Raw genomic sequence first — 23,045 nt, 5'->3', positions numbered from 1 at the left:
AGGGACTGCATTCTAGGGGGAGGCAATGCCTCAGGACCAAGAGGGTTTGGTGTGGGTACCCCTCGGGCCCAGGGAGTGAAAAATATGGGGGGGACAGATGTCCCAAAGTTGAGACTGTGCCTTTTTGGAGTGGGACGAAGCATCCTTAAAAGTCGACCCTAGAAGCAGCTCTGGTCCGTGTTCAGTGGTGAGAGCGCTGGACATGAAAGGAAGAGGTCACCATTGGCACAAGAAGGACTCCTTCTCCTCTTGATGAACTGAGGATTGAGTATTCTGAAGGGTGGTGCCGGACCAAGAGTCGATGATTTGGGGGATGTATTGTATTGGGAATTTGGTGGGGGGGAGGAGGAGATGTATTTGTGAAGCTTTCATTTTCCTTGTGTGTTTCTTTTTTTTTCCTTTCCCTTGTAGTTTAGTTAATAATTTTTTTTTTCCTAAGTGGGAGCCTGCTTTGCTTATTCCTGGTCACATCTCACAGCAGAAACCAGGGAGAGAGTATTCTCCTGGGGGCACTGGCATTGTGCCAGTGTCAAACCATGACAGGCCCCTTCTGCAATAATCAAACTATGCCAATTAATAGCTGTGATTTTTGTCATCTAGCCTTATTAACCGAAACAGAGCAATGCATGAAAGGGTTAAGCTCTTCTGTATGAAGTTCAGATTCCCAAGACATATCTGAGTATATAAACACCATCACCCTGAAACACCAGAGAAATGAAGCAGTAATAGCAATCAAATCATGTGGTACACAGCTATTTCAGCAGCTGACATATGCTCTTTTAGTGGATGCATCTTGCCGTGACATTCAGTATTAGGACTGCTGGGGAATTAGATGTAAGCTGGTCTATAGTATATTGAATTCTGTACTACAAAAAGCCCATGAAACATACAATTCAAATATAGTTTGTGTAATGACAAAAAAAGTGCTTGATGCTTTGCATATACACATAGTATGTGATACCTTGGGGCACCCCTGTCTGAATAACATCGTAGGTGAGAATGCTGAGGACAGTTGCCCCTTCAGAACAGAGTATGAAGTTATGCATTGCTTTCATTTTTGCAGTCTCAGCCCTAAACCTCAAGTAAAGATTCAACTACCCATCTGGAAGTCTGAAGTCTGCTAATATATTCAGGAAAGGCAGAATTTTAAGAATACTGAAAGTTAAGCTGTTTTTCCTTTAACAAAGAGAATGAAAACATAGCAAAATTTACTGGTCTGAATAGCATTAAGAAGTTCTAGTTGAAAAATATTAAAAAATAGACTGAATAAAAGTAATATGACAACAAGTAAAATTTCTACTTGCTTAATTCTATTAGTAACTAGTTCCACTAAGCAAACCACCTCCACCTTAATTGATGCTATATAATTCCATCTGCCCAGCTATTTTTTTGTGTGCATCTCAGCCTGGTATGCAAATGCCACAGTGCTACATGGGTGACAAAGATGATGAAGGGTGTGGAACACCTCTCCTTCAAGTATAGGCTGGGAGAGTTGAGCCAATTCAGCCTTCAGAAAAGATGACTGGGAGGGGACCTCACCAATGTATACAAGTGTCTAGAGGGAGGGTGTGAAGTCTGGCTTTTCTCAGTCTTGTCTCTCACAATCAGGTAAGAGACAACAGGAAGACCCTGATGCACAGGAAGTTCCACCCGAATATGGGGAAGAACTACTTTACTGTGTGGGTGACTGAGAACTGCAACAGATTGCCCAGAGAGGTTATAAAGTCCCCATCACTGGAGATACTAAAAACCATGTGGATGAACTCATGTTCAGTGTGTTGTGAGATGACCTTGCTTGAGCAGGGGGGTTGGACCAGATGACCCACTGTGGTCCCTTCCAACCTGGCACATTCTGTGATTCTGTAGATGAGCTCATTCCACCTTCACAAAAGGTTTCATGCAGCTCTGCCAAGTCCTGTTCTAAGCAAGGAAACTTTTACAGGTAAAGCTTGCTTCAGAGTATTTTTTGTGACAGGCTTACTTACAGCCAATTTCCCAAGCTCCAGCTTGCGCCATGGAGCACCTTTGGTAGGCAGCTGCTATAGCTGATCCCTTGGGACCAAGGCAGGAATTATGGCTGGGCCCCTGCTCTCATCTAGTGAGCCTCAGATGCTGTAAGAGAGCCTAGGGCCAACCACAGCTGTTGGAAATTACTGCAGCCCTCAGGTTTTCTTTTTTTAAAATTTAATTTATACCAGGAGTCAGCCACAGGGCTGATAGCTCAAAAGTGGGTGTGTACTTGCCTACATCTTGCCTTGCACTAAGCTAGCCCTAAATACACGGGAGGATTGGAGTCTTAAGCTATACCAATAGTTTTGCAGAAGAACAATTCACCATAAGAATATGCAAAGCTAATGCAGAATACATGTAACAATCTGTGAACAGTGTGATGCTACTATGTTCTGTTGTATTAGTTATGTTACATATTTATGGCTTCAGCCTATTAGTTTTACTACCAAAAAAAAAAAAAAAAAAGTGTTCTGATTAAAAAGAAGAATGCCTGCCTTGCCATATTTCAGCTGTATAATATTGAACTCATTGAGGGAAAAATGTAAAAAGAAGAATATTTACTGTTTTGACAGCAGCTTGTTCTGCTACATATATAACAAAAAAATACAGGTTCCTGGACTGTATTTATTTGATCCCTATGTCACAAACCATAAACAGCAATAAAAAATTTCAGAGAATTTTAGCGTGTCATTAATCTTCAGTTTAAAGGGCAACTTTAATATTTCTGCAAGGAATGTGAACTGCATGCCCTCAAGAAATATTGACAACCTGTCTGTATGTTTAAAGATGTGGAATTAAAAGATCTATTCTGTCCCCACCTCCAGCACAAATGCATTACTTGAAGCTGCACACAATTAACTGCTTTCTGTGTGTTCAATTGGGCTTGGCTTTAGCTGCTCATTACATGAAACCTGTCCCCACCTTGTGGTGATTTTGAGACAGAGTGAACCCAACCTATGAAAAGGATTTGATATTTCTGTATACTAAATTTTACAAGTCTGTCTTCTGGTTTGGGCTTAACTCCTTATTTCTGAGATGCATAGTCAGATTCTAGTGAAAACAGTTTTGCATTCTGCTTGAGAACTCAGTGCTTCAGAGCACAACCTCCACTGTAAAACCACAGCAGAAACACAACACTCTCAGGTATTTAATGCAAAAAGAGAAACTTCAATCATAACACAGCAAGACCATGATGACTGAATGGACATTTTCAAATCCACTTTTCATAGGCTGTTGAAAAAATAAAGGACATGTGAAGAGTTGCACTTGGGCCCAGTACATAACCAATCTCCTTTGTCTTCTCATCTGTGACCTTGACTGTGTTCTATGCTGCTGGAGAAGACAATCTCTTAACAACAGCTCCTCCACTGCAGCAAAATTACTCACGATAATCTAAATATTCTGTTGCAGGCAGGTGTCCAGATTATCCACTTTTAGCCAGTCACAATAAAAAAGGTTAGAAAATGTGAGTTGCAAAGGGTTGCTATAAGAATGTTTGAAGGAATGGGAGGTCTATCTAGTGAGATTAAAAGAATTCAGCTTGTTCAACTCTCCCTTTGTAGCTGTCTATGAGGAAGTAGCTACCCCTTATCAGCACAAGAGGAGAACAGCACCAGGAATAACTGGAAAAATAGGGGCACCAGAAGAAACACACACAAACTAGCCATAGATGTACATACTGGCCAGAGATGAACAATTTGCATCAGCATCATCACACCATAGAGCTCCAGGACAGAGTTTCTCACAGTTCATATGGGCAAAATAACCAAATACTGTTAAAACTGAGTTTGGAGAAAACAGAAACACCATCTTATATCACTAAATTATATTGAGAAGCTGGATATACAACTCCATGACATAGAGACCTTCATCAGTGTTCCAATACACTGTTTCTAAGATCTAAGGGATAAAGATTTGTTTTAAAAATGTGTGAATTAGAACATTATTTCTTTGCTGTACTCAAAACGTACTGTTTTTTTACCTTATTAGCAATCTGAGTAATTATTAAAACAGTTTAATTTTCCTCATTTTATTTTTTACTTTATGTTATTAAATCAGAGGCAGACAAATCTGACATGTCTGAAAAGCATGCATGTTCTTTGATCTGTAAGCTGCAAAGTCCAGCATAAAAAAAGAAGAAAAAAAAAAGCATTGCACTAAAGCTCCACAAACAAGTTTCAGCTAATGGCTTGTTTAATGTCCTGGTGCATTCTGTGTTTCAGACCTAACCAGATCTACACACAGTTACCTGTGTCACACAATGGATCAGGACTGTTGGTGAACGCTGTTCTGCTTCATAAAGAGCAAACCTGCATTTGCCCAGGGGAGCCAGGTTTCTTACTGAGTGAACTACTCCCTAAGCAACGTTCTAAGGAGATCATATCAATGAGAGACTAAATAATGGAATACTAAATAAGATTAGTATTTAGTATTATATCACTTCTTTTGGATCACCTTCAGGTCTCCTTTAACTCTGTGACTACATATCCATTCCCCACTGTGAATGAGGGACCGTGTTACGCAGGAATGGATTACAAGTACTACCTATAACTGGATTAAAAGAAAAAATCTTATGCTTTATGTATTTTCTGAGGTCTCCTTATTGCACATAGAGGAAGGTGTAGAGCAGGGAACAGAACAACAGTGGTCTGTCCTTGAACAGGTTTGATGGTCCCAATATCTAACAGCTATTTAATTAGCACAAGTCATCTGTTTTAGAAATTAGGGTATATGGATTGTGCATGTATTCAAAAACAACTGGTAAAGTGATCTTGCTCCAAGTATCTGCATCAGAAGTAAAAATTAAATATAAGGTCTATTTCTGACGTACTGTAGGGAAACAAGCAGTTTCTTATTGTATGGTAGCACTATTTTTTAAAAAGATGGGTTTTATATTATTTTATATTATTACTATTGTAAAGGTTGAAGTTTGTTTCTAAACAAATTCTTCAAAAATCTCAAGTTATAGAACATCCTAAAATACTTTAAAAATATCAAAAAAGTACCTGGAAATCTCATAGTAATATTCAAAAATTAGTCACTATAGTAACTAAGTTTAAAATATAGCATGGTATGGTTGTTTTCCTATTTAGGAAAAGTAGAGCACAGCACACTCAAATACAAGTTCTTCTGTTCTTTCAGGATATTATGAAAGAATTTCACTTTGCTACCCTTGCATTCACAGCAGTCATTTTCTCTAATGAACTTATGCTTTATACCCTAAAACAAACTTGTATTTATCTTTGATTATCATGTAAAATTAATTTTTCTTCATCTATTCTGCTGTTTTGATAGAAAAAAAAAACACATGGAAACATATCAAATACAGTAGTCTGTAGATAGGCAGCATTACTTTTTCTATTCTCTGTAAAATTAATTGATTTACTTTACAAAAAAAGCCACTCCTTATCCTCTTGCAAGTGGTGACTTCAGTAAAAACCTCATCGAGGTTCTCATTCTCTGCTGTAAAAAAATGGGGAAGTAAAGAAATACATCATGCAAAAAGTCACATACATGTACAATGCAATGCAAGTCTTAGCAGTCAAAAGACAGTTTCCAAGTAATGAGCTAAGAATATTATGTACATTCATGTCTCACCTTGAATCATTTCATTCTCACATATTTCAGTAGCAAACATGTCAACATTATGAAGAAATTCGAAAACCTAAACTGCTATACATACCTTCACTCAAGTAGCCACATCTCCTGCTTCATAACTTCACTATCGTATTTGTGAATTATACAGTGTGCGCTCAGTTTTCACACTGATCTTTTTCTAGTTTTAGATTGGATGTCTTGACACAAACAACTCCTTGATAAAATTAAACCCACTACAGAACTACGTGAGACATTCTATCCTGATAGTAAAAATAAAGGAATAACTATTGAAAGGATGGTTTTATATCTTCAGATACAGCTAGGGGCAAAGCATGGTCATCAGAGTTTTGTAAAAAAAATCTGGATAGCTGCCTGTTGCTTGGATGAAGAACATTCATTGCATACTTGTTCCTCCCACAGACCCCAAGGATGCAAACGGGTACTATGTATATTGTATCATTTTCAACTCGGTTCTAACCCAGAGATATGAATAAAATGCTGTTCATTACACAAAGGGAAAAAGAAGGGGAGGAAGGGGATGGATTAGTTACACAACTCAGAAAGCTGCATTTCTGCATTATTCTTTTTGAGATAAAGCCTGAAGAGGCACATTTTCCAGGAAAACAGGGTGAGAGAAACGGAAAGACCCAGGGTGCTCAGCTCATTGTCGCAATGGCTGCTCCAAATCCCTGCAAAATTTCATTTCACTTGCAATCCTTTAGTCAGTATTACACACACACTAGGTCAGGTTCTGAAAGAAAAGATACATGTAACATTCTGATGCAAATAAAATGTTCTGATTCTTCTCCATTAGAGGCTAAAGTGCCAAGTCCCCTGAAAATGATGGCAGTACTCCTTTGGGTAAGAGAAGACTTTTATATAGAATAAAATTACAGGCATCCAATACAGATTAACTTTTACTTTGTAAAAGTCACCCTGTGATATTTTCATCAAAAATTGATAAAATGTGATTAAAACATCTGGAAAGTTTTTGTATCTGAACTTAAATCCCAACCGAAGCAAAAGCCCTAATTCAGGCCCCAACTCCCATAGGTATTCCTTACCAAGTCTAAATACTACATTCTCTTCTTTGAGCCTTGTGGAAGGTTCTTTTTTTTTTCCTTCTTGTGTGTAACGGAGAGTAAACTTAGTAACTTTAATCCCTTACCTTTTTCATTTCCATTTGCATATTGTGGAGGCTTGTTTTTGTCAATGCTGTTAAAGCTCTGACTTCTCCGATTTAAATTGGAAGCTCCCTGGACTTTGGTACTGCTGCCTGCAGCTGGCACCCTTGAGGGTCCTGGAAGCCTGGAATGGTGACAAAATCAGTGAGGAACCAGTGAGAAATCTGTTAATTTTATGTCATACAACATATAGTGGAGACAGTGTGCAAATACCAGATCACAATTTCAAACCAACTAAACCCAAGGAATTCAGGAAACAACAACAAACAGGAGGATTCAAATTAGTTAGACTCCACAAATGAAAATTTAAACTTATCCTTATGCACACAAAAGGGAAAAAGATGCTTTCTAGAGTCACAAGACATGTAAGAAGATGCTTTGCATTTGCCATTAACATTGCTAAAACAGATTCACCCTAACAAATATTAAAGTGCAGTATCAACCTTTACTAATATGTCACTTTTGGAGAGGAAATATTAAAGAAATAGATTAAAAAGCACAGCAATACATAGTCAAGAAATATTTTGTATCTCATTAATTTTTCCACAGTTGTGTTTAGCATAAAAGCTGACTTTTTGGTTATCTTCTTCAGTTATTTTTCAGAAGGCTGTTGACTAAAATACTTCCTCCTTACTATTTTAAATGAAAAATATTGTAAATACGTATTTTATCTAGATGATACAGATGCATTTATACCTTTTAGATAAAGTATATAATGTAGACGATACAGTTCATTTCTTAGTATTTGCTGCCACCATCTGAATCTTACTATGTGGCTATACTAAGGAAAAAAATGTAGATTCTTGTTGTTTCTGGCATGTGTAAGCCTGCATCTTTTTAGATCTGTTTTGTGCTGTAAGATTCCTTAACACATGCCTACTCTAAACTTTCTGAAGCACCTTTGTAGGCAAACCTACTCCCTTCTAGTTTTGTTATTTCTTACATAAAATTGATTGCTCAAATCAGTCATAGGATTTTGCCATAGAACAGCATCTCTCTTCTGCTTCTTGCTTATTGGAATGATTTTAATAATGGCAGTGCAAATTCTACCAGAATTATCAAATTCTGTTAGTTTCACATTATTATAAAAGAGCAGCATTAGAAGGAACGAAAACAAATCACATTACAAAAAATTACAAAGCATCGAATTTTTTCAAAACTTTTTTTGTTTGTTTAATACACTAGCATACAGAAATGTTCAAATAACTTAAATTTTCATTTGCAAACATTTGTAAACAACTCCATAGTCTCTTTACCAGTTTAAACCTCAGAGAGCTAATCCATTGGTTATTTTCATGGCTCGTTCTGGCTGCCAGCCTGTCCTGCTTGTCTCTGTGCCGAGCCCAGAGCAGACTGCCTCTGCTCTGCAGTGGTGCGCGTGCTAACCTTTGCCGTGACCTGTGAATTCAAGTGATCTTCTGTTCCCTGAGGAATGCACTAAAACAAACTTAAAAATCCATTTGCTCCTTCTCATTACCCTAATTTGACAGGCAGTAAGAGCTCTGAGACCGTTTGTCAGAGGTAATGACAAAAGCAATGAAAAGGCATGTGCAACACTAGAAACGCATCTGTTCTGTTAAAAAACAAAATAGTTCTGCATATATTCTGTATGCCAGAATTCAAGAACTTGCCACAATAAGCACATTATGCATGAGGTCATTTTCTCTGCAAAATTTCCAGTTTACCTCATCTGCTGACTTTCTTAATTGAATTCAGGTTTTAAATTGCTCTTGCAGAATCATGTTAAGCAGCTAAGGAAATGCAAAGAAGAGTATAACAAATAAGGGACAAGTCACATACCTCTGAACAGGCTTCGGAAACACTGCCACAGATTTAAAGTATTAGACAGTAAGACTGTTAACTTTGACAAGTTGAATGTGGACAAGACAGGAGCATCAGCAATAAGGAAAACGAAGACCTATAAATGCAGGTGCAAAGCAACTGGACCGTGGTATAGCTCATTTCAACTTATCACCAGCAACACACATTGTGTTAGTGTTCCATACTGCAGAACGCAATCTTTATTGGAGATTATGCAGCTTAGAGTTCATTGGTCACACCAATGAACTGTAATGCAAAGGTATAATTAATGAACACATTAATTATCCCCCCTCAAAAAAAAACCAAAAAATGCTAGAAAAAAAGAGTAAGCTTTAGACCTCAGCTTCTTTCTTCTATAATCTGGCTTGTAGATTTTAGTGCTCATGGAAATGACAGACTAAAAGTACTGACAAAATCTGAAACAAATCAGTTCCTACACACAGCTCTGTCAAATTCACTGCCAAAAAAAAGCCTCTCATTCATGGGGACTGTGTGCAGGCTCTTCTTGATGGAGCAGAAGTCTTGGAAGTCATTCTTTTTTTCTGCTCTATTTTGCTTCTGTGTAAACTTGACTCTGTGAACTCAGACTTTCAGGGGGGTTAGCTATAAATGCAAAACATCTAGTAGGAACTGGGGTGGACTCCCAAACTTCTTTTCACTCATGACTAAAGTCAGGAATTGAGCCAGAAAGTACAGAGCACTAAAATCACCAACTAATTCCCTCACATCCAATATTTTACATGCAGAATACAAAGATGCAGGATACATAACAACCAGAAATATTGCTAATATATAGTAGAAATCAGCCAATTGGCCAAAAGCCAACGAATACAAGGTTTTTCTGTGGCAAAGCTCATCATTCCAAAGCTTGCTCACATAACAAAAATGGCACATTGTTTAGTGTCTGCTTAAGTCCAAAGGATAAAATATCAATGGGCATATACTTGCTTGAGTATCACTAACAAGCAATAAATTAGAGATATTTAACTGACCTAGAAGCCTTTTTTTGACTGGTTGCAATTCCACTGTGATTAGACTGAGTTGCATATCTGGCTGTGAGACTGTATGAGAAGAAACAGAGAAATTGAATTAAAGAATTTCTTTGAATATGTATAGAAAGAACACACTTACCAGCAAATGATGAGTTAATGAATGCAAATTCAACATGGATAAAAAATGCAAATTAACTGGCAACAATATGAAACAATGTAAACATGCAGATTTTTATGAGATGCAATGAACAGGTTATGAAATAATGGATATTGTTATAAAATGTCTCATTTGCTAGAAATTATCTTATCAATAGAAAAAGTGAGTAAATTTCCACAGTGACTGAATTCCTGAAGTATAGCTCAAATCACACAAAATGTGAACTTCAAAACATTGTGCTGCTTTTTTTTTCCACCATGAAATGCACTAAGCACAAGTACACTCCTACTCGTCTCTCCAGCAACCTGACTGGATTCTCAGAGGGGCTCTTAAGAACACATTTGCTATACCAAACTCAATGTGGACTCAGAAAAAATCCCACTAAAGCAAGGTGACCCTCTGGACAGTAGAGCTATATGGAAGAAGCACCCTGTTGCAAATTTTATTACTATTGCAGCGCAGGTCATGTATGCAATGACCCAGTCAATGACGCAGAGGCTGCATTAAGGAAGTCCAGACATGTGCTTAGACTCACTGTGGAATTCATAGGAAAACGCACCTTTGTCTGTTAAGGCATCCAAGTAGCATTTCTGCAACAGAAAACATGCTATGCTACAGGGCTAAAAGGTCTATGTTCCTTTTGACACCCAACAACCTGGCATGATTAGATAGCAAATTATTTCCTCTAATCTTTTAGACATTTGCATAGGGGATATGTCAAATGTATGGCCAAGGTACAGCTTTCTGTCAGGTAATTTCGGTTTCACAGACAGGTGCGTCCTTTGGCATCCACACAGTCTAAGGCTGTAGAGAGGTGCCTAAGCCAGGTGCTATCACATCATCAAATTCCTTGAATTGTTAGGGAAGTCATGGACAACTGAGGAAGAAGAAACTCTGATAGTCACAGATTTCATTTGTTTCTCAGAGTTCTGTATCTTCCAGCAATTCTTCTGAGTAGCAGCAGAGACCACAGTGCTCCAGTCCCAGCTTTATAGACTAGCAGGACTTTTAAGAAGCACCTGGTGGTGTTGAGTCTACCAGAAGAGTGTTAAGCAATTTCTGACAGGCCACTGAAGAGCCAGACCTGAGTGTAAACCAGATGGGAGAAGCTGTCAGGTAAGAAAGGTCTTCCCTTCCTTAGCACTGGAGTGCTGAAAAGGGGTGAGAAGAAGGCACAAACCAAGGGACAATGTGAGACTGCAATGAGATGCAAGATTATTGCTACTTTACTAAATTAAACCCCAACAAAGGGCTTGAGCTGCCTCTGTTCCTGCCAATTAAAAATGGCACATTTACATATGATGTAATATATGTATTTGCATTTGAATATAAAAGTAAGGAGAATACTTCAGTCTTAAGTGGGCAGAAAGGAATCATTCAATATGTAAAAGCATCATTCAATTCTCTGACATATATCTTCAGAGTAACACTGAAAAATTGCTTTTTTATATGACCACAGCTTCTGTGGATATTATAATATATAATATCACTTAATATAATATATTACTTATAATAATACAAAAATAATTCCATAATAATCACACTTTATATATTTTTATCAATCTAGTTTTTAGTACATTGAATTATATTTCACTTACAGCTATATTTCTTAATAATGTCTGGACTTATGATGCAAATGTGACATAGGTTGTTTTACTGAATTTGCTACATTTGTGCCTGGCATAATAGTCCATCTTTTGATGAGATCTTTCTCTCATGTTTTTTTTCCAACATACTTAAAATGAAGGAATCTAGAAATGAATTACTGGTTATCTGTGTTGACTAAAATAAGAGATTTGTGAGAAAAATTGTTGTCACATAAAACCTTTGTGCATTTATGCTGTAAAAGGTGGAATGATACACAGTACAATCAACACAGAATGTAAGATGGGAAAAAAGAGTGAGTAGGCTGCAGTGCCTTAGTGTATCATAGCATTTCTACCTCAAACAATACATTCAAGAGTAAACTAAAAGGTCAAAACCCCTAATCTCAGTGGTCTTAAAACTACCCCACATACTTTTAATAGCAATAAATACATAAAATACCTATCTGATAATGCTTGCTAGAATGCTTCCCCTTCTGTGGCTGTTATTTGGGACTCTATCCACTAGCAAATTCATGAAATATTAGGCTATAGACTACTTTCAAACTTTCCAGACAGGCTTGAGAGACTTGATGAAAGTGTCAATGTCAGTAAAACATGGTTTGTAAAGCATGATTTCCGCCGTGACCGATTAAATTTATTTTCCAAAAGAATGTGACAAGAGAAAGGCAAAAAGAGAATTTAACTCATAAAGCAGCTGCATCAAGGTCTAATGACTTTAGGTTTTCCTTGTTAATTAGCTCTGGATGTGCTGAGCCCATGAAAGCTTTCCATGGATGCATGTCCCAGTTGCTGGCCCACTTTCATGGATGTGAACTGCGATGCTGTTTCAGACTAGACTTTAGTCTACCCACTCTTCTAAATGTATGAACAAATACTTATATACTGCCCTCTACCCTACCAGGTAATTGTCTGTGGGTAGTATCTGTCAGTCAGGAAAATAAACCCATTTTGCTTAAAACAGTTAATTTTAATGCTTAAAAATCCACACCATGATATAATAAGTGTGTGTCTGCAATAAAGCAGTAAATGGATCTTAACATATCAGACAGTGCCAGTTTAATGCTACAGGATTCAGCATAAGGAAGTATTTACTTGTCAGAGGGCTGGAAAGGGGGATTTTTAAGGCTTTGTTCTCAGCTGTTTACTACCATTTCTCAGGGTCTACAAGACCCTTTCCACTGTTATAATACTCATGTCAGCAATCATCTACACCATGTACACAGGAGCAGAAATCATGCTTAACTCTCCTCTTCCAAATAACACGTAGGGGAAGTGAAGTAAATGCTGTCCAAATCAGGTAAAATGGCATATAAGCATCCGAAATCTTAGAAATAATCTGGACTCTACAAAAATAATATGGACTCTGTCTTCCAGCAATATTTTGATTTACAAACCAGGGAAACAGTAGTCAAGACAGCAGATATGAAATGGTGACAATTGGGAAATTTCATTTGCTGTGAGAAAATGGAATAAACATCCTGAGACTGCCCAGAAAGGCAGTTCAGCACAGAGGTAGCTGAGAAGAAAGAGCAGTGAAGGTGCTGAGCCCGAGGTGCTGATGGAGAACCCCAGGTGTGTATTGCGCTGAGTGGCTGCACTGTGCCAGGGCTCTGCACGGTGCCACATGGCTGTGCAGCACTCAGCTGCACCGGGGACCTGTGCACCATGCTCCATCAGGATGGGGAGCTGACAAGGGTCATTCATTTGCAGGCACGGCACAGTTATGGAAAGGTCCTAAAAGGCGTAGAGGAGACTAGGAAATCAATGTAGGCTACAATATTAAATGAGTTTATGTGGCACTTAGGGATAGGTTCTAGTGGTGGACTTGGCAGTACTGGTTAGCAGTTGGACCTAGTTGGACCTGATGAACTTAGAGGTCTTTTCCAACCTTCCAACTTTTTCATTCTATGATTCTATGCAGAAAGATGGCAACAGATTGTTTGACACTGGACTAAACTACCAGAAGCTCTATTTTGTTGCCATACAATATGCCAGAAAAGAAGCAGACCCTTGAAAGTGGGTTAACACATAAAGCTGAACCATGAACCTTCCATAAACCTGAAAAGAGCATGAATCAAGCTAAAAATATTTTAACCTCTGTCTTCAAAAAGTAACCCATGCAGTGACACCCTGAATATCATATACTTTTTATTAAGTCCTCCAAAGGATCAATAGGATCATGTTACATCACACTGTCATTTTCCTATAATGTTAGAAGTCACACGGTGGCTCTAAAACGCCAGCTATGCACTATGTTGAAATTAGAAAAAGGGAAAGGGTTTTGCAGAACATAATCAAACTCTTTCTTCCTTACTGGCATACTTGAATTTTAATATGCTGTTGATCTTACAAAGTGCATTTAGTCTCTAGTCTGAATGCACTCCAGAGCTGTTCAAGACTTTTGTATTAGAACAATTCTCTGGAAAAGACTAGTTTAAAAAGAAAGCTTTTTCAATGTAAAAATTTGCCCAGAAGGTCTCAGTTGCCCTGTGCACCTATTTTTTAAATAGTTTTTGTCTTAAATAAGAAAAAAAATCTCTTTCTTTAATTTTTTGTATTTGCTTGCTCATCATCCTACTGGTTGAAAAGCACAAGAGATAACATTCTAAGGTATGCCTGACTCCAAATTCCAAGTGTGCCTGGAAAGATGCCACAGGGAACAAAAGTTACCAGGCCCTCATCCTACCAAACTGTTTGGGCAGGTAGAAGATGCCTGATTCCCCAAATGTATTTTCAAGGAACACTGAGGAAGAAACCAAAAAAACCTTGATTTTCTGTACAAACAATATTTTTCAGATATTTCTTTTCCCTTTTTTAGTCCAGCCTTGGTGAATTAATATATGCCCATCTCCACATGTATGTATCTATATAACTACATATATCTATACCTTTACCAATTTGTTTTTTTTATAAATAAATAAACATTTAACATTTATATACATGTTATTTATGAACGTGTATTTTATAGATAGAGGTATATTATCTACAGATAGAGGTAAATATAAAAATAAATATAAAGAGAGAAATATAAATATTGAGATAAATATTGTATATTCAACAAATAAATACACTTTTTTTTTTCATTCACAAGAGGAAATGTCTGTGGCTCAGGCAGTTCTAGCTCATACCCTGTCATCTGTTCTAAATTATTTGGACATTTCTCCTTTCCGCTCTTTGAACTTCTGGCATCTTGTTCAAGCAGTCTGTCTCCAAATGATTCATGCTTGAAGGTACAAGCAAAATTATGTTTTCAATATTTTCCTATTGTTCACAACTCATAAACCAAAATGCAGATAACCCAGTTTTGCATCAATATTTATGTTCCTGCAGAATACAGAGCCTTTTAATAAGAATGAATAAACAGTGACCATAGCTTTTCTGCTGCGGTCCCAGTATTGTAGTATAGGTACTTTGTGTAATTTAATGAAGGAGTACATGAACCACAACATTAAAGAAACAAAATGGATCTTTAGCAGTAACTGTGTGTTGTGGTTTAGGACACTGTGCTACTTCACTACTGTGCTTAATCCTAACCTGCAGCACACCTAAAATGCCATCTTTTAAACCTCATTATTTTTCTCTGAACAAATTAGACAAGTGGATTACTGTGTGCTGCCAGAACTAGGATTAGGCCCTTAGGGACCAACTGTACCATTTTATGACCTTATCTCCATACCATTTATGATCTTATACTAGAACAGAATTATTTCAGAGTATCTGCACAGAATCATATGCCACCATTCTACTTCACAGTTTGATACAGTAAAACTGTAATAAAGTTTTTTCCTAGAGGAAATGGAAATGGAGATGACAGAAATGCTGATGCTTTTACTTCTTCAAATCTATTCTAATTATCTCTTGAATCTTTGCACAGATTTCCAGAAAGTCCACATTCATAACACATCCCAATGTATGGCTGGGATTGCTATAAACCTGCATCAGTCAAAAAATTATCACATGGTTAACTGTTTCTATTGACAGTAGTAAAATACATTTGTAAGCATTTTGTTCAGTCTCCCCATTGACTCTAAAATGGCCAAGAGCTTTGTAATATAAAGAAAATACAAAAGATTCTAGCAGTAGTTCAGCTATTTTTCCTTAAGTATTTTCAAAACACAAATAAATTCTTGTAAGTCTGGTGAATTCCAAATATAAAAAACCTTTTTTTTCCACTTCTATTTAATCTATTTTCCACAGGCAATGACTGCCAAACAGCGCTGCCTAGGCTTCTTTGGAATTTATATGGATTTTTATTTTGGAGCTTTTTTTGGTAAATTAAGAAAGTCATCTCCTTCAAAGCAGCTTCCAACTGTAATGTTACTTTATTAACTGACATCTGGAAAACCACAATATGTAGAATATGAAGTTTTTTGCACAGTCTGTGAAAATAGTAAGATATAATAGATGATAAAAAGGACTGACAGAAGAAAGTAAGTACAAATATAAAACTATGACTTAAATGAATGTAAAAATGCAAGGAAAAGTCTGAGTCACACATTGGTATGAAGGAATTCATTAAGGAATAAATAGGAAAAAAGAAAGAAAATTTTGCTTCATAATAGGTTTGCTACCTATCATTTAACATAAGACAAAAAAAAGAATGAAGACTGTCCTAATTTAATATGGCTACCCTTGCATTATACATGTATTGAAATTTCATTTGCCATATACAAATAATTATAGGCAACCTCCAGTGTTCACAAGATGTCAGAATTAACTGGTGGCAGGTCCTGGAAAGTAATAAATGTATGGACATTTGCATCAGATTTCATTTTCAGAGAATGAGAAGGTCTAATGAATCTCAGTAGAAAGTGAGGGTAGAGCAACAAAGAACGTCTGAAGGGAAAATAATTATAAAGCTTCTATTCATTCAGAAAGAAATATATCAAAGATTGGATTCAAGTGCTACAAGGATGAATGGAGCACTTCCCATTAAATTCCACATGATCTGGATTAGCAACAGTGAAAATTATGGCCAACGTGCATTCAAAACTGACATATAAATAGTAATGAGTGGCAAGGGTGACACAGGCCAGACAATGAAAATATCTGAAATATACAAAATGAAAATTTCCACTAAACTGATTTAAAACTGCAAGAACAGATAATGAGAAAAGATGACAGATGCATTTTGAACTGTAAACAGCAGAAAAGGAGGGAAAAAATATTGTTCTTGAACAGAGGTATTTTGTAAACAGAAGAACCCAGGGTAACTGCATGCCACAGGTTCCTAAAGAAAGTGTTCAGACATACATCAGGTACTTTGCAAGGAGAAAAAACTCTGTGCAACAAACAATGGGAGATACCAATCACTAAAGGACAAGTTTGAAGGATCCAGCCCACAGAAATAGCTAAGAAGGTAAAAGATTCAAGCAGTTTATGAAGGACTGGTGGTGAAATGGTCAATAGAGGATGAACAGTTTAAAAAAATCTGAAATGCTATTGAGAGACTAAAAATGCTTTTTAATTTACATTTTTTATTTTCTCTCTAGGCATGCAATAGTCTGCTAGAGTGCTGCATTATAACTATAGAAAAGACCATTTATTTTAGAACCTGAATGTCACTTTGAAACACCTTTTCCCTCATTATTTTAAACTGAAGAAATATTATTAGATGTCTTCTTAGAAGGATGGGCTACATGGAAGAAGTATATAAGAAATACATTCATACTAATGCTATGTTCTATCTTTTCTGTGTGAAGGTTATTAGACAGGTTAGTCATTTGCCACTGAGACACACTAAATGCTTAATTTACTTGGACTTCAGGACAACTATAATGAAAAAACTTCCTTTCTGAAGTTTCTGTGATTTGGAACCTTGAGGACTGTAATGATTGCATCTTTGGGGAGTAGAAAAAAATAGAGCCACAGCTGATTTGCAAGGTAAAATAAAAGGTTAAAATAAAATTAAATACCTAAGGGCCATTTAAAGGTCAGCTTCCTGCAAATCCTGGAACAATCACATACAGCAACTCATTCTGCATTATCTCCCAGACATACAAAAATACATCAGATTGGATTAATAGCACTTAGACCCTTACTAACAAAAAGAGAACAGAAAGAAGAAATATTTTCTTAATTTTTCTTCTCTTCAGAATCCCTGATTTGGTAATGATTCCACTGTGGGAAAAGCAGGAACTGCCTGCCTCTTTCCTTTCAACAAAACCAAGTGACTAGCAATGGCATAAGCAAAGGACAGCAAAGGGACTTGTTTCATCCCTTTCCCATATATTAATCAAGAAACACACACAACTATGTACATCTTCCATTTTCCAGCCTACGTCAGTGCAACACACTTGGTGTAGACTGCTGTAACCATATTTTAAACCTTCAGAATATTTAAATGAAGGCCTTTTTCTAAACAGAGTGATGTAATCAAGATTGCCATGCAGATTCCCACTATTCTGACATGGATCTATTTCAATTCATAATCATAAGCACTGCATTTTCGTTACTGTATTTCACAAAGCACAAGCTCTGCGTCCAACAGGCTTAATTTCTTCCCTAGTACTTCTGAGCAGCAGGCAACATGAAACCCTGTTCCTTGCAGTAGTTATATATGCAACTGCCTGCAGAAATCAGCTACCTAACTTTGTTTATATGCTCAAGAAAACCAGGGTGCACTTTTAATATAACAAATTTAATAAAATCCATCTGGACCTCAAGCTGTGCTCATCATTCCTGTACATGATAAAATAGTTTTTCCATCTAGGGGAATTTTTCTGACAGCTTACTGAAACCAGTTACTGTCTAATCTGTAAATGAGACAGAACTTCTTTCATCCACATATGTTTTCTCTTAGTATCTGGGTGGTTGAAAGATCATCACCACAGATGTATTGCTCTGATAATGGAATCCACTACCAAAGCGAAGCATAAAAATATAATGTAGCCATTGTTGTCATCTATCTGTACTGACAGATATAAATAAGGCCACCAGCACTGTATTTTTAAAAATAAATCTCAGAGCTGCAATAAAGTCATAAGGAAAGAGTGAAATGCCAGCTTCAGATTTTGAAATATTCAATTCTCACAGTTAGTCATGGAAGAATACAGGAAATTTTAGGATAAAAAGAAATCAGAAATCACATCTAAAACTATTCTTTGCCTTTGGTTACTATTTATTTACTCTGGATTTTTTCACTAACAGTCTAATAATTTCAGAGTTTTTATAATTACTGGTACAAAAGTATGATCTTCCATAAAGAATGTATGCTTTTTGCAAGGCAATTTCACTTACCATGAATCAACTTCCTTCCTTCCTTTTACATTTAATTTGAAATGTTGCTGTTGGCCATAGGACTAGATAGGCAAATAATACTCTTTCACAAGAAGAATCTTGCTTGCCTTCTGTATGCACAACTTTCACAATTCTGACATTGGTCACAGACAGCTTACAAGGGAACAGGAATGTTAAAGCACTGCCACACTGACCGATTTTGGATAACTTTGTAAGGAGCCCGTAAAAGAAGGTTCACTATCCTCCCATGCTAACTTTGCACTTAGGAAAGAGAGGTTCCTCCAGAAATTGGTTTAATTACTTTCCTCTCTGTGTTGTCTCCTAGTCACATGAGGACAAGTAGCCCCTTGGATCAGTCTCCTGAATTCCCCATTTCTGCACAAATCTAACTTGTCCAGCCTTGTGATACTCTGATTATAACCTTCCCCCAGGGCTTCTTAGCAAAACAGCCTGTGTATGAAACCTGTAGAGACCTAATCTAATTTGGTGCCTGCTTCAGTTTCTGTTGACAAAGGGCTCAAACACTGTATAAAGTAGCTTGTCTTCAGTGGCACATGGAAATGTTCAGATGCGGTAATGATCACAGACACTGATCATTACTGAGGACATCATAACCTGGAAATGGGGATGAGTACCATCATCACCACCATCACCAGCAGGACCAGCCTTTTAAATTAGGAGAGTGAGATGCTAGCCCTGCACATACAAAGCCAAAACCTTCTTGGTCTTCAGCAACCTCTGTTATCTATCTGACCATTTTCAGTGTGACTTCTCAGAGGTATTTCCTTCTCCCATGTGAAATCTATATTTCTCTTGGAAAAAGTGAAGGGAATCACCTTCTTTTATTTGTTTAATAAAGAAAATACAACAGCTTTTTACCTCCTAGGAAATAAAGGTGACATTACACAATATGCTTAGTATACATTACCTGGAAGCAATGAAGAAGATAACTTTTCTTACAGAATATTGTAACCTAAAATAACCTCAGTTATTAATATAAACTAAGACATAGTTTATATGTGACTGATTACTGAAGATTTAAGAAAATGTATCGTCTATAAAATCACCCACCTTTTTCAATGTATATATTTTTCTTTTACTTACCTATAGGCGCACATACAAGCACATGGATATCAAATGCACTGAAATGTACAGAGTGCATCAAAAAGACATCCTTATGTCGCAGGTAAATATGCAAAGTAAATACGTGTGAGTCTTCCAGTGAAATAAAATACCCATGGTGTAAGAAGATGATTTTCAAAATACCCTTGAAAATTTACTCAAATTAGTTTGGAAGCATTTTGCCATTATTGAAAAAAGACAAATGTCCCATTCAAGTGTTAGCAGCTATATTCATTATCTGGCTTCTGCCATAATAATAAGATAATTCTTGTTCCTTTCAAAAACCTGGAAGAACTATTTCTAGATAATAAAAGACCACAGGTCAGTTTAATGGAAACTACTCTCTGTTATGTGCATTTGTCAAATATTTTTTCCAAAATATACACTGTAATGGATTTTCTGCCTTAGGGCTTCTGCATACCAAACCTTTCCACAGTTATGTTACAAATGTTAGAAAACAGAAAGAATCAAGAATTTTTATAAACATATTCAGAACTGCAACATGGTAATAAAGAATGGCATACCTGCACAATAATTGTGTAATAATAAATAGCCATTAAGATAAACATTTACTATGAAAGGATAAAACAGCTTGTTTTATCAACAGCACTTCAGAAAAAAAGTAAAATGACTCCATTTTTGATTGATAGCAGTTAGATTACCTATTGAGTTAATTTCATATGGACAGTGTGCAGAATGTACATTAATATACACTTCAGATTTTATCACTTTCCAAAATTCTCCATACCGTGAAATGTGTAGGTTTCAGTATCTGTATGAAACTACTTCTTGCCAAAAAGATCTAAAGATCTCAAGTGTCCGATAGAGCAGCCGTGTGAGTTCCTAAGGACCTTCTAAACCATGAGCTTCCCCCAGCTCAGTTATGTTGGTGGCATTTGTAATATATATAGCTGAGACACCTGACATGAAAGCAATCATAGAAATCAGTTTGAGGAATCACGTAAGCTGCCTGCCCACATTTCAGACAGCAAAAATGGGCAAGAGGCAAAATAGATCTCACCAAAGTAATCTTTTATTGTTTAATTCATATTTTGGCTTCTTTCTAAACAGAAGCTTTTATTTACTCATTAGCATCTTTAAACTAGAAAGGTAAATATTTTTAAATAATATTTCAAATTATTTATTTTATTGGGAAATAATTACTTGAAATAAATGGCTGCTATGAAAAGAAGTGTTGGTAAGTCCACCAGAGATAATTCACATCAGTGGATGTTTATATATGCCCATCTATTAGTGGAAAACTTGTTTTGACAAGTAGTCATTTTTCTTAGGAAGGGAAATATTATTTTATGCTACTTTATTTATATTACTTCAAAACTTGACAAATAAAAAAAATAGTATTGAAAAAAAATTGTATTTCTGTTTGTTTCTAAGTTCCAGGGCTCCTTGTTTTGCTCAGAGCTCATAATACTAGATGTACTTAAATTTATAGTAGACGATAGAAAATTTTCATATAGGAGAAAGTTTTTGGTAGGCATCTTTTTTTATCCTTAAAGACTTAAATGAAAAATATATGGATAGAAGAAACCATATTCCCTCAGGCAATACAGACTTTATATTAACAAGCATCAAACTTCTCTGTATGTGAAAGCAAATAGAAAAAATTTTGCTTTCAGTTTACAGATAAGAAGTAAGAAAGATGCCATTAATCTTGGTCTGGTAATTTTTTGCATAGAAATATTTTACATCTGAAACTTAGCTATGAACATAAATTTAATCAAATAATTAAAGTATTTTAAACTCCTAGATTACAGTGGAAGGTTTAAAGCACACTGATGAAAGTTGAAATTTTTTTACAGCCACCTTAGACGTCACTACAAAATCGTAAATGTGGACAATCTGGGACATGGAATAATTTCTCTTTTTCTTAATGAAGCCTGTTTTAACATAGCAAAATAGAAAAGAGTAAAAAAGTGAAGAAGTACCAGGAGATTTCAGGGAATTATAATGGAAAGCTTAGTATAAGATTCAACACCTCTTTGCCTACCATGTGGAATCACCATCATCCAAATAGTAAAAAACCTGCTGTATCCAGGCTTTTTGGGACAAACTCTTGAAATAGTCATGATACAAAGAACACTGTAATTTTTTTTGTTATTAAAAATTCACCATGGATAAATTATAAAATCAGGAAATATTTCAGTTCTTTCACTAAATTAAAAACAAAAAACAGTAACCAAAGGTACTTATAGGAATCTGGCTAAGCTCTTAATTCCCCTGATTAAAGCTGTGAACACTTATTTCCTGAATAGCAAGATGTTATTGTCTCTTATGCAATATCAAATATCCTCCATAAAGCAGAAACTCAGCTTTTGAAAATGTTGAGAATGGTCAGACTCTCCTAGGACCTGACCATAATTTCCTAGATTACACGTTAATAGTATACTTCACAGGAAAACCTTCCAAGACATTAATTTTCAGCAGCAGAGAAAATAAAAGCATTTCACTTTATATATAATGCCCCAGCCAAACACATGTATCTTAATTTTTGCATCAAATGCAGTAATTAAAAAGCTATTAGCAACATGTCCCTCCAAAACATATTTTTAAAACATTTCTAGTTCCAAGATACAGATTTCTATCAGGCTAAAGTGTTAAAGCTTTGTTCATTTAAGAAGAAATATGTTTATTATATACATGAAAGTGTAATTTATATATCAATGGAATTAAGAACCAGAATCTCAATATATTATTCTGATACTTTTAATCCAATCTAGATCATTGATTTACCACACTCTCAACATACAGTTGTTCAGTAAATCCACAAAAATGTTTTGAACAAGGATATAAAAAATTGAACACTGAACCCAACAAAGCAACAGACAAAACTCTTCATGATGATCTACAGTTGACTTTTTTTAAACTTCCCCAATAAAATATACATTGTTAATATTCATTCTATTTAAACAGATATTTCTGTTTCAAACTCCTTCTTCTATACTGGCCTTCAAGCAACTACCTTCTGAAAATATGTTTTCAGGCATAGTCTGAAAGCAATGTAATTCAGCGATTATTGGGTTCCAATGAGTGCTTTGTTTTCTTAAAACTGAATAAAAACTGCCCACTTAAAAAAACCAACTAGATTTAGGCTATTTCTTCTCCAATACATTGAAGAAGAATTCTTCTTCTACAATACATTCGAATAGAATTAGGCCCTCAAAAACCAGAATGTGTGGAGATAAAAAGAGTTTATAACAAATGAAAGTATTAATTATGCCTTTTCCCCATCTTTTTTGTTGATTATTGGAAATTTTTCATTTACATGTGGAATTGGGAATGTGAAGAAAACATGAAA

General features: G+C 36.0%; 1 protein-coding gene across 8 annotated transcripts in view; it reads right to left on the bottom strand.

The window, feature by feature from the left end:
• The window catches only part of NAV3 (neuron navigator 3), a 509,813-nt gene that overhangs the window by 131,112 nt on the left and 355,656 nt on the right, over window positions 1-23,045 (bottom strand). For 7 of the 8 annotated variants that reach the window (XM_036400276.2, XM_036400277.2, XM_036400271.2 and 4 more), the window contains 2 exons: window positions 9,605-9,673; window positions 6,776-6,915 (listed from right to left, as the gene is read on the bottom strand). In XM_036400276.2, coding sequence (XP_036256169.1) covers window positions 6,776-6,915; window positions 9,605-9,673 — 209 coding nt within the window. The remainder of the gene's footprint in view (window positions 1-6,775; window positions 6,916-9,604; window positions 9,674-23,045) is intronic. The other variant, XM_036400274.2, reaches the window with a different exon arrangement.

The sequence above is a fragment of the Molothrus ater genome, chromosome 5 (assembly GCF_012460135.2).
Source record: "Molothrus ater isolate BHLD 08-10-18 breed brown headed cowbird chromosome 5, BPBGC_Mater_1.1, whole genome shotgun sequence".
Classification (NCBI taxonomy): Eukaryota; Metazoa; Chordata; class Aves; order Passeriformes; family Icteridae; genus Molothrus; species Molothrus ater.
Note: the sequence above shows the minus strand (reverse complement) of the source record. Positions and strands in the feature narration are given on the sequence as shown.